This window comes from Pseudoliparis swirei, chromosome 8 (genome assembly GCF_029220125.1).
Source record: "Pseudoliparis swirei isolate HS2019 ecotype Mariana Trench chromosome 8, NWPU_hadal_v1, whole genome shotgun sequence".
NCBI classification, from domain to species: domain Eukaryota; kingdom Metazoa; phylum Chordata; class Actinopteri; order Perciformes; family Liparidae; genus Pseudoliparis; species Pseudoliparis swirei.
In genome coordinates, this window is record NC_079395.1 from 20,685,453 (window position 1) to 20,698,636 (window position 13,184).

At 44.2% G+C, this 13,184-nt stretch overlaps 1 protein-coding gene across 2 annotated transcripts in view; it reads right to left on the reverse strand.

Annotated features, from left to right (window-relative positions):
* astn1 (astrotactin 1) overlaps nt 1-13,184 on the reverse strand; it is a 462,961-nt gene that overhangs the window by 210,284 nt on the left and 239,493 nt on the right. For both annotated transcript variants that reach the window (XM_056421820.1, XM_056421821.1), the window contains exon 15: nt 4,678-4,805. In XM_056421820.1, the coding sequence (XP_056277795.1) occupies nt 4,678-4,805 (128 nt within the window). The remainder of the gene's footprint in view (nt 1-4,677; nt 4,806-13,184) is intronic.

The following is a 13,184-nucleotide window of genomic DNA, read 5'->3' on the forward strand; positions in this document are numbered from 1 at the left end:
TTAATATACGAAAAACTTCCAATAACAAGTCTATAACAAAGTCCAGCATCTTATTCAACTGAAATGACAGCACTTGGGAAGAAGGGGGGATGGGGGGGGGGGGTGTAATAAGAGAACTGTTATTCTCGTGTTCGGTCGTCATTAAGTGGCTGTTTATGGATTTCAAAAGAAGAAATAATATTCCAAACCGACTGGTCGATCAAACGTTTTTTTTCTCCAGTTATTGCTCCGGATGATTTGAAAACATTTGGAGGCCATCGGAGGTCAAACACAGGCGGATAATGAGGCGTCCAGACGGATGGATACAAATCGTTGACCTTCTGGAATGGCTTGATTATATAGACATGTCTATATAAATATATATATATATTTATGTTTGTGTGTGTGTGTGGCTAGTTAGGATTTTTTTTCTTTTCCTTCTTTTTCCCTCTCTCTCTTTCTGGCTGTCTGCTGCTCAAACATTGTGCTGCCATGTATTGCCCCGGTAATGAAAGAGAGCGGCGGCGAGATAGCCTCCGACTGTCTCCGACTGCAGCCGACTAATGAATCCTGACAGTGGTGTTGCGCCCCCCCCTCCCCCATTGCAAAATAAAAAAAGAAAGAAAAAGATTTAACTAATGTTCTCTATCTATTTTCTCTGTGCATCCATTATTGAGTTAGATGGGGAGCTCCCTGTGAGTCGTGCTGACAGGTAGCAGAACAAAGGGTCCGTACGTGAGTCTATATAGAGCGGCGCCTCAGGTAACTTTGGTCTGGCGGAGAATGTGCATGTTGAGCAGGTTGCAAAATAGACAATAGAATGTGGACTAAAATATTGCGCACGCTGCATCGACAACGATGAAAATTCAGCAGGAAGCCTCTCTGACGAAACACAATGAATAAGTAAACAAAAGAAAATGTATTTCATCCACCGTGAATCCTTCCGAGACAAGAATGGATATGAACATTTAAAAAATGTGGCACATTAATGAACGGGCTCTTCGGCCGCCGCCCCACCGATCATTAGCATTATAAAAAGAACGCCTTCCGAAGACATGCTGAGATTTCAAGACACGCTGAGAACTGAACCCCAGAAAGAGTCTCTCAGCTTGTGTGACCGATCAAATGCTTCAGAGTATTGCGCAATCTCAGTCCACCACTGCTTTCCTGCCACGAATCAAAGTACACCAACCTAGAACGGGCACTCGGTAGAGCGCATACCTTCGCATATCACAAGATTGGGCATTGAATTATGAACATGTTGGCATTAGTTGCATGCCAATTGGATAACAATTGACCGTGCTATGGTAAAAAGAAGATGTTGACCTTTCCATGACCTTGACCTTGACATTTGACCCGATCGATCCCAAAATCTAATCAAACGGTCCCCGGATAATAACTAATCATCCCACCAAATTGCATGCGATTCAAGAAGATGTTGACCTTTTCATGACCTTGACCTTGACCTTTGACCCGATCGATCCCAAAATCTAATCAAATGGTCCCCGGATAATAACCAATCATCCCACCAAATTTCATGTGATTCGGTTTAAAAGATTTTGTGTTATGCGAGGAACACGCATATAAATAAATACACGGCAATCAAAACATAACCTTCCGCATTTTCAATGCGAAGGTAATTATGGAATGGCCCAAAGATGCTTACCGGAAAGTTGGATACATTTGCCAGAGTGTCTCTTTACTGTCAGAGATACTGTGGAGATTTATTATATCCTGTATACATGTTAAGATTGACAACAGTGGAAGTAATATTGTAGCAGTTTATGAGAGGTCTCAACACAATGTATTAGTATATATTTCCAGCTTTGTTATAGAATTACACATGCTGATATTATTAAATGAACTCTGTGTGACTGGACACATGCTAGTTGGGTCAACTTTTTTCTATTTAGAGATCAATGTGTTAGGATCTGAGTGTTTCCTGTTTTATTTTGAAGTCCCTGTCTCGTTTCCTGTTTCCCTGCTCTTCCTTCCCTGTGCTTCTCTGTTTCTATCCTGATTGTTTCCAGCCACACCCTGATTGTTTCCACCTGTGTCTCCAACTGTGTCTCGTTCCCCAGTGTATTTAGTCTGTCTTTCTGTTTGTTCGGTGTCGGATCGTTTTTGTTCCTGTCTGCTGTTTGTCCGTGTTCCTGTTCAATATCCTGGTAAATAAACCTTTTTTTATGTTGAGAACTCCTGCTGAGTTTGGGTCCTCCACACCACTCCATAACAGAACGATCTGACCAGAGAAAATGGACCCAGCACAGGAGTGTTTCAGACTTATTCCGTCGGACCTACCAGCTCCAGCAGCCCAGCTACCCATCTGTCTACCATCCCGGCTTTCCGCCCGTTTACCAGCCCAAACCCCTGCAGCCCGTCTACCAGCCGTCGAGTCATCAACCCTGGCAGCCCCCGGCAATTCCGAGGAGAAGGACACTCTTCTCCAGGACATATGAGAGTCCCTCCGGGCCCTGGCCTCTGTGCTTCAGTCAAGGTTGATTCTAGTCCCCGGTGTTCCGGCTCCAGTCCCCGGTGCTCCGTTGCCGGCTCTTGTTCCCTATGTCTCGTCTCCGTCCAGCCCGGTCGCGGTTCTCCCCATCCGGTCTCCGTCCCGTCCGGCCGGCTTAAGTGCCCCCTGTTCCATCTCCGTCCCGTCCAGCCTCAGTTCCCCGTGATCCGTCCTGTCCGGCTTCAGTTCCCAATGTCTCATCGCCTGGTCCCGGTCCCACAGAGCCCTCTCACCATAACACAATGTCTTCCATGCCTATGTTCTGACCATCTCCATATATGATTAATATCTTGCATGCCCATGTTCTGACCATCTCTATATTTGATCAATATCTTCCATGCCTATGTTCTGACTGTCTCTATATATAATCAATGTCTTTCATATCTATATTCTGACCTTCTTCATATATGATCAATATCTTCCATGCCTATGTTCTGACCGTCTCTGTATATAATCAATGTCTTTCATATCTATATTCTGACCTTCATATATGATCAATATCTTCCATGCCTATGTTCTGACCGTCTCTGTATATAATCAATGTCTTTCATATCTATATTCTGACCTTCTTCATATATGATCAATATCTTGCATGCCCATGTTCTAACCTTCTCCATATATGGACTTACTGTATGTTTTGTATGTCTGGTCACATCTCTCCCTGAAATGTAAATAACTGACCTCTAGTTTAAAATCCACTGCCACGATACAAAGCAGAGTCCAGCTGAGACAGGACAGTCGGTGCTAGATGGGTTTGATGGATGCCAGACACTTGACAAACATAATAATGCCAGAGTGGAGGACTTCAAGAAGTTGTAATTTGTGAATCCTAAACTTCTCAGAGCCGGATGACAGTGAGAAAACAACCAATTAGATGCGGGCAGTTGACATATTAGTGATGTGTCTGCGTGTCACAAACTGACGAGCAAAGAATTCAAACGTCACCAAATGTGACAGATAATTATCTTGCCGTTGATTGATTCCACACACATCTAGACAGCTTTTGGTGTTGCATTTTGTATTGCGTCAGTATTGTTGGTAATTGCTTTCAAATCTCTTCATTTATTCATCGAGATGTTTGCTCGGTTTCTGGCAACTTTTTTTTAATGTGTGACAATGCAACACGAACAATGTTGGTCAATAGCCCGAGGCTGCTCGTGGAAGATCGTAATGAGTACAGGATGTGAGCATGAATGCAATATTTCATAGAATTATTCTTTACTTCTGACTCGTCTGTCAAGACCAACAAGCAAACCTAAAGGCCAGAAAATAACTCAAATGTCAAAGTCCACATCTATGTTTCACGACAAGAAACATTGTGTCCAGAACCTGTTCTGTGAAATGTGTGCAAATGCAAAATAACCCAATGTGACCGGCATTACAAACTGAGGATGAAATGCAGACATAAGCTATTGTGAAATAAGTGGAAACCCAATCCAATTGTACATTCCACATGGAAACGTCTGAAATAGATCCAAGGATGATGAGTCGAGCCAAACAGATCAAACACACCCAGAAATTACAAATAATGTTTAGGGAAAAGTCTGCAGTTTTGCTTAAATAACGATAAAGTAATACGTCCCATCAAGTGCTGCGAGTCTCTCATTGGAATCATAAATAAAGTGTAATGATGCTTTAGCTGTTATGAGCAGATTTATGTAGGAGGAAAACCTCTTAGAGAGCATCTCGTGCCCGGCCAGATACGGTAACTCACAACATTTCATGTTTAGGTTGTATAAGAAAACAGAATCTGGGCATATTCATTCTTTTTAAACCATTGTTGCCAGCCAAATAAACCCCCTTTCTCAAAGATAGGATTGACAATCCTGCAGCAGCAAGGTGCTCTACCAAGAAACCGCCTGGATCCACGAACATAAGAACAAAACCCCACCAGGACCCAGGAAGAATGGAATCATTTGAAGTCTGGGTCCTGGCTCCTGGTCCAGGAGGATATCGTCACTGGGGCACACATGAATGAAGTTCCCTGCACTGGGTAAGTTTCCCCTCGCCACGGCAAACTGCACGAACATTATACATGACGGCCGACATTTCAGAATGTATGAGCGAACGCCTTGGGCTCCTCAAGGCCGCTGATGAGGACTTTTCTTTTTGAGTAATTAGAATTTCCGACACTACCGCGCAGCTGCGAGCGAGCCGAGTGAATCCTGTGAAATGAGGTCTCATACCTGTGAGGTACTCTGGGTCGGGGACGGGGTCTGACAGCTCCTCGTGGCACTGGACCTCCGTTGGCACCGACGCCACCACCATGCCGTCCGGGAGCTGCTGCTCGATGCCGCGGGCGTAGTTCTTCTGCCTGATGTCGAGAGATGGGAGAGAATAGAGAGGTAATAGGGTGGAGGAAAGGAACCGGGGAGGAACGATTATGAATGGGGCCAGGAAAAACAATAAAAAAGGATGTAAGGGGGGCTACATTTACAACATAAGCCACAGATATCAAACGTCTTCTTTAAAAATTTGAGGTTTAAATAATCTCCCCCGCAGAAATTCTGCTCTACTAACTATTCAAAGGCCACCTTGTGGACCGGGACTCACACAGTTGAAGAAAAAATAACAACATTTCCATTGGACAAATGATACTTCTTTTCTGGCAGCTAGTATGAGCCATTTTTTATGTTGTCATGTTTAATATTGTCTGGTGAGTGAAGTCAAGTCATCAGAAGTCCAAAAGAATGAGACAACAATTTAGAGATTTTTTAATATATTTTTTTTTTTTTTTTTTTTTTTATTTATTTTTTTTTGACCTTTAATGAAAATATATAAATAATGAAATAAAACAGGAATGGAAAACCGGCAAAGCAATCAGTAAACAAATGCTTTTTATGGACTGGTCCAAACACTGGGAGTGGAAAATCATTTTCACGATTACGATTGTTTTCATCAAATTCATGAACGCAGAGCATAATTAATATTCAGTCGCGTTTTTTCTCCGATGATACGATCTCAGAAAAACAACAACGCCAACGCTGCGTTGAAAGAGCGTGACGAAAATTGATGACGGAGGATGGAAGCGGGCCGAGAGGACGGAGAATAATCCAAGATGGATAAATAAGTGAGCTTCTAATCTGCGCGAGGCAACACCTTCTGGCACCTCATTAAGGGGGAAATCAATACATGGCAACAATTATGCAAGACTGAGCGGCGTATGGACGAGACAGAGTCTCGCATGAAGCATTTATCATCGCGTTGGTTCTGCCCGCGACTCATTTTCTTGTTTGTCTGTCGCTGTCGATGACTCTTTGTTGAACTCACCTCGTTTTTCGTTGCCGCCATTACTCTTTGTCTCAGTGAGGTTCACAACAAGGTTCCACGGTGGAGCGGCTCCAATAAATCAGGCGTCTCGGTAACGGAATGCCGATGAGAATATATCTTTGTTTAACTCCCGGAGAGGATCCGGAGAACTCCAGGGTCGTCACTTTTAAATGCACCAAGCCAGAAACTGTTTTATCAAATACTGACTGCAACCAACATGGCTGACCTGTAAGCTTCTGGACCCGAAGTACACCAACGACGAGAAAAACATTGTGAGTGTTATTCGACGCTAACCTTTCTAATGACAACTTCCTGCATGCTGAGAATATTCCACGGCAGTAACCATTTATGACACCAGCTATTAACGCAAATACGACCTGGAGCATCTCAATTAACCTCAATGGATGATTTTCAGACGAACTTCTATTAAAAATATGACTCATAAAAGCCAAACTGCGACAGCTAAACAAGCACTAAAAGGGCCTCGCGGTTCACCCCGGTGAACGTTTCCCCGCCGGCATAAAAATACTAGTTGATTTACCGCAGTTTGTTTCCGGGCATGAGCTTTGAGGAAAGGAAAAGGACACGCAATTATCTACAAATCAAAAAGCTGTTGCTTTGGGGAAAGTCACAGTTTGAGAACAGCGGAGACCACCAGCTGGAGTAGAAACGGCGTCGGTGGGGTTGTGTTCCAATACCATCATTAAACTGACATTTTATTTGCGCGGTCACGGCGTGGCCGGGGGTAGTGTGTGTGGGGGTTGGGTGTGTGAGGGTAATCAGTTGCTGGTGTGGTATCAAGGCCTGAAGGTGGGCCGAATCTGCATCCCTCCAAGGGACTACCAACGCATTAAACGGTGTAGAATAATGACTTATAGTCGTGGCAGAAATATGCATGCGCACTCTTTTCGTCAGATGTACAACGCTGTACGCCCCGGTTCCGATTTTTATAAATCCATGTGCGACTGCGTTCGCACGAGCCTCATTCAAGCTGCGACAGTTTGCAATAAATTGATGCGGAAGGAAACGCCCTCAAACGTCGCTTTGCATGCCTGTGCTGATCTGTCCCCGTTGGGATCCTTCAATGACATGAACGATAAAGAAGCGGTGACATTCCACCAATGCTGTCCCATGTGCAAGGTCCTCCAACAGCCTCAGAGCAGCTGTCGGGGGTAATGATAGCGGTCGCATCACTCAGCAGGTTGGTCTCAGCCGGCGTTTGGAGCTTCGGACAATAGAAACGCCCGAACCCGTTGAGCACAAAAGCCCACTCAGCGGTGGGTAGGCTCCAACAAATGGCCATCTTTCAGCCAGGAGACCGCTGTGTGTGTACGTGGGTATTACGCTGCGTTCACACCAAAAGCGTTGCGGATTTTTCACATGAATATACGGTATTGTATATGTAGATACGATATTAATGTTATGAACCGAGACGCGAGGGTGTTGGATGTTCCGACGTTTGTGGGATGTCCTCTACAAGTATAAAGCAGAACTAGTGGTTAGTTCTTCGATGGTGGATGGTAAAGCCACGGAAAAAAAGCCCCGCCCCCTCTAAGACACGAATGAAGAGAATGACGCAAAAAGCCTCAAATAGTCAAGCGAGTAAACTCACGCGAGTACAGCGTTGTGAATATTCGCAACACTTTTGGTGTGACATATGACTCCACGATCTATAAACATATCCCCAAACGCCATAAAGTGACCATCTCGACTTTGGAAAAGGAGTCGAGGACGACGATCGTGGACTCTACATCGAACGTTTGGCGGCTTGTTATCGGACGTTCGATAATTTATACATATACAATACATATTTTAGTGTTGATTTTGAGAACATAATTTTGGCGTGGTGTTTTGATACCATGTTACGCTCGATTTATTATTACAAAATTGGAGAAGAAAAAAAGGATCATATAGCTATTGCCAGAATAATATGTGTAGACATCGTTTATGCATCTGGAGTGAAATCATGTGGTATACAGTACTATACAGCATCACTGCTCTGATTGTAACATATTTGCATTAAAATGTGTGTTGCAGTTGGATGGAAAAAGCTCTTGTATCGACCTCACGTCACCTCTCCGCCCGTCAGAGGTGCTACGTGACGAACGATCCACACCCTGCGATGGCTCATTTCGGCTGATGACGACATGTAATGCTGCGCGCATACCAAAAGTGTTGCGAATATTCTCAACGCATTACTCGTGTGAGTTTACTCGCTTGACAATTTGTGGCTTTTCGTGCCATTCGCTTCATTCGAGCCTTAGAGGGGGCGGGGCTTATCTCTGAGGCTTTACTCCGTGGGAACAGTTATCATTTCTGTAATCCACCATGAAGAACTAACCACTAGTTCTGCTTTATACTTGTTGAGAACATCCCACAAATTCCGGAACATCCCTTGTGTTTGGGTTCATTACATTAATATCATATAAATACATAACATCACCCGTAGGGTCACACAGCTCCAGCGCTACTAGAGCAGCAGCCAGTTGGATTCACCAACGGCGGAGCATCTCAATGCTGATTGGCTTTCGCAACTCGTTGTGGGGCGAATTTTTCGCGTCGCGCAATTCACGTCTACCGCAACTATTCGCGTCTGCACATTGACTTTGCGTGGGATCTTCTCGCACGAAAAACGCTGTTGGTGTGAACGCAGCTTTACATTTAACGTCCGTCTGGCCTTACTCGTGGGACGCGATAATTAATTTTGCGAGAGTGAAACAGAAATCCGAGAAACTTTTTGCGGAACTGGCAGAAGTCGGAGTGAGAGCTGAGGTGACGCGGCCACCTGTCGGGTTGGAGCGAGACGAAACGCAACCCCAATCACTGTTTCTGTTTTCCTCACGGTGATCCCTCTGATTACTCTGACACGTTTCATATTTTAATTAAGTCAATGATGGTATCCCTCCTGAGGGGGGATCTAGGGGGGGGGAGGCAAAGGAAGGAAGAAAACAAAGGCGGCACAACGTAGTTTGGGTGGAGGGGTTGTCAGGTGGTCTTATTCAAAGATCCAGAAGAGAACACCGGGCACTAAAATATTCATTAGAAGCTGCTCTGAGCTCGTCGTGTGAGAGGGAAGAGGAGGAGGAGAGGATGGGGGCCAGTGTAGGGAGTAATGAGAGGGGGTTAGCTTTTAACATCTCATTACTGGAGACGGGAAGATCGAGACCCCCCCTCGTCACCGAGCTCTGTAATGTGAATCCAGATCAGTGCTCCCGAGATGTCACAGCGACCGGACCTCCTTCCCGGGCCACCGGTGCTCACACCTCGTGTCGCTTTGTAATCCAAATCCCCCTCGTGATTCCCCCCCACCCCCCAGCCGGTTTGCTGCCAAACACTGGGCTGACAATTTCACTTGGGAGGAAATCAAATGAATAAGCTGTCACTTTTTCTTTTTTCTTGTGCGGGGGGGGGCTTCCTGCTCCCTGCTCCCTGCTCAAAGGCCTTTTTGGGCTGCTGAGCTTAAACAATGAAACACGGGACAGACGTGCCAGGTGGAGAGCTTCAAACCACGCGTGTGTGTGTGTGTGAGACCAACCAACTGCAGCCATGTGTTTGCTTTGACATGCGTCTGCTCCATCACGGTGACGCCACCAGATGGTTTGTGGACTGCCGTTTTAAAGCCTCTGGTTTGGCAGTCGCCATCTTGTTTTTTGATAGCTGCCATCTTGGTTCCTTGCAACCAGAAGTGACAACAAGTCAACCGAACGAGGAAAAATAAATGTTTAGACGACCAAAATGTTGAACACGATGAACTTTTATAATCTGCAAACACAATGTGAAAGGGTAAACATTGTAATAACTCTCAGACCAGACAACGTCCTGGTAGCAATCTGCCAATCACTCTGTAGCCCCGCCCTAAAGCAGACTCTCCTTTATGGTCTACTTGACTCTAAATGGACCATAATTCACATACATTAATGTCAAGCTGTTTAGAAGAAGACTTGAAGCTAGAGATCGAGACCATAAACTCATGTTTACAAAGTTTACTGAGGGAATAAATCAAGAGAGAAGTAGAGTCATTTATATAGACTTCTATACAACCAGACTTCTTTTCGCAGCTTTCACTTTTCAGGTCTCCTGGCAGGGGCTCAAGGAGCAGACACATTTAGTTTTACCCCCCCAGGTCTTTTTCTTCCTACCAGTAAATAAAACGTTTTACCAAGAGGGCTCGTTTTCCCTTTTCTGTACTCAAGGATGGTGTTTTTCTGCGAGGGAGCGAGACGAGAATAATAAGATAAAAGTAAAAATGTAGTAAAGATGATGGTATGGAGGAAGAGGGGGGGGGGGGGGAAACAACGACAACAAACATCCGCTGATGGTTATGCAATATTCAAGTGTGACTTTTCATCCCCGCTGAGCGACGGTGACAGATGCTTTGCGCCACTCCAGAGCAGCGGGGGAGGGGCTTCTGTAGAAGAGCCAGTGAACATCACAGAAAGGTTTCCTTACCGTCCATCCCTTCCTTCCTCCTCGCTCGCCTTCACTCAAGGGCAAGCGATGAATCTAAGAGGCCAAGGGAGGACGGTGCTGTCTGGACTGCATAATAGTTAGAGACTAAGTCAATGCCTGTTGAAGGCCACTTTGCACTTTTGCCTCTAGCGACTGTGAGATGAAACTGACTTTACGAAAAGCTTTCCAGAAGCTTGTCATTTGACAGCTGCAGTGTCAGTTTAACCGCACAGCCAAAGCAGGAAGTGATTAAGAGATCCCGCCTCAGGACGGCCTATTCAAAGCCTCGGAGACTTCTCAAAGAAGACGTGCGTTTGAGCCAAAACGAATCCACTGTGAAGCATTTCAAGAGGGCGGAGGAACTCTTCCCTCCTGCTGCGTTTCGGTCTCGTGTTTGAAGAACGCTCCAAGCGATCGTGTTGCTGGCTCTTGTCTGGAGACAGATTTTCTTTATTTATAAGAAAGGTCAGCAGGAGCCCTGCACTTTTAATTCAGAGTATTGGTGAATCTACAACAACGCTGCATCTTACTATTCCTCTAATTTGCCGCTTACGTTAAGGACCCAATTGGCATTTTTTGGAGAGAAAAAACCTATTCAAATGTATTATTATATGGTATCTTTTTCTTAGGAATAAGCAAAAGAAAAATATATATATATATATATACATACATATGTGTATATATATTTATACATATATGTGTATATATATTTATATATATATACACATTGCAAATACCAAAAATGGAGCAGACAAAGCATTTGGAACAAATAAATGGATTCGATAATGAATTTAGATTTGATAAAAATGCAGTCAAAACTCAAGCCTCGCCATACTTTCTTTCTGCACTAACATCCAGTGTTATTGTTTTTTATATTGTACATACATGATGCTATTCTTTTGTCTTCAATATCTTTTTTATATGCATCTGTTATTTGTAAATGACATGTATGTACGACGAGAGCGTACGTGTAACCAGTCAAATTCCATGGTTGTGCACACATACATGGGCAATAAAGCTGAAGCTGAGTCTGATAAGTAGAGAAGGTCTTTTGGAAGACCCTTCCTTGCCTGGTAAATTCCCCAAATATGTAAAGCTTGTAACGCAGGCTTTCGGTTCAAAGTGTGATGTGATATAGCTCAAGAGCATTTACTTCAACTCGAAGATACTGTTTCCTCCCATTGAGCGGTCCTGCCTTTGATGAGAATCGAATAGAGATTGACACGACACGATGCCCTTTTAACCGCTCCTCCATTTAACTGGTACATCTCTCACGTACAGCATGCAGCCATTCGATATAGATCCTGATTCCTGGGGTACAGTTGTAGCACTCCCTGCAAGCCCAGTACTGCCACAGGCGGCCTTCCACTGTTTCCCTTGATTTCATTTGTGTTTGAGTGTTTTCTGTAATAACTCCTGGGCTGAGTGCTCCACCTGACTTTGAACTCCTGACGGATCTTCGGTGTCCATTTGGGTCTCTTTCCTCCGGCAACATTTTCACATCACTACAGTTCATCTGGTCTAATTAAGATTCAATTTGAGCACACTGGCTCCTGGTCAGTTTTTTTATTCATCCGCTGCATTAACCATGCCTCCCCGAAAGAGTAGCCCTTCCTCTTCCGCCGTCTCGTCTGCACAGGCAGCCTTTTGGTGCTCACCATTTACGTCTTCTAAATGAGATCAGAGCTTTTGAGACTCACACTGTCGGTGATATTAACTGTACCTCACCGCCCTCTTTCTACAACTTGGAGTTGCCTGCAGGGCGGTGAAATCTGTGCACGGTCTAAATTAAATTCCTGGACTGAAGATGACTTTGCTGACCTTCTGGTCTTCCTTCAGTGGAAATGAGTGCAGTATGCAGACAGCGATAATTAACCACCTTTTAAAGTGCTCTTACCACCCACATCATAAAATTGTGAAAGGAATACGAGCTGGTTATGCCTTAAAGCCTCTCTAAAGATGTTCGGTTTGTCCTCAGAGTATTAACTAGCCTGAGATTAGGTGAAATGTGTCATGTTTTATGAAAGACAACACCTGAGGGCAGCAGGCTTTTCAATCACTCCTATCTCTTTGCATAGGGAAGAAATTGACCCCAAAAATAATCTTACATTAGACTGATATGGACTTTCTTTGATGACAAGGTAATCACCTGGGCTCCTTTAACTTGTGGGGTGCCTCGGGATCAATTCTCGGACCCCTTTCTTTTTCTATATTAATGCGTTCAATTGGTTAACTTTTATATTTGATAGGCTGATGATGCACAACTTTACTAATCACAAACATTACTACTACTCATACGTGTCTGGCTTAGATTAGTAATTGTAAATGTCTCACAATGCTTTTTCAATGAAATCACTGCAGGAATTATATCTGGCTTTTGCCCCAAAACTAAGGCATCAGCAGAAATTTGATGAACACATCACCTGAGGAACGTTACAAAATTACACCCGCTATTATCTATCCAGCAGTTGGAAATGATTGTCCATGCTTTTATGTCCTCTCACTCTTTTCTCCAGCCTCAGCCAAGCCACCCAGTGAGTGTTTTTTCCAAACTCTTAGATGCAGAGCTCATAATGGTCTCACAGTAACACGGTTCTGATCTGCACTTCATTGGCTTAAAGTAGGAGGCAATAGACGATGCTCCTCCTCTTCTTTAGGAGTTCTTTATATTGTCTTGCGCCGGAATATATTCGTGAACTGATATTGTTCACAACTCTGCTCGGCCCTTCAGTCCTCTGAACAAGGCCTGCTGATTTTAAATCGATCAAGCCACTCCCTTAGTCAGGTCAGCAGACTCTCCTGGGTTCTGTAAGTCTCTTTTTTGAGCTATGGTGCTTGTATTGCTGTGTTGTTATTGTACCACCTTCTCCTTTTGGGAAGTTTGTCTTATAAACTTATATTTTGTTAGGCACTTTGTAACCTCGGTTTTGAAAGGTGCTTTATAAATATTTCACGTACTTACTTTTGTGATACA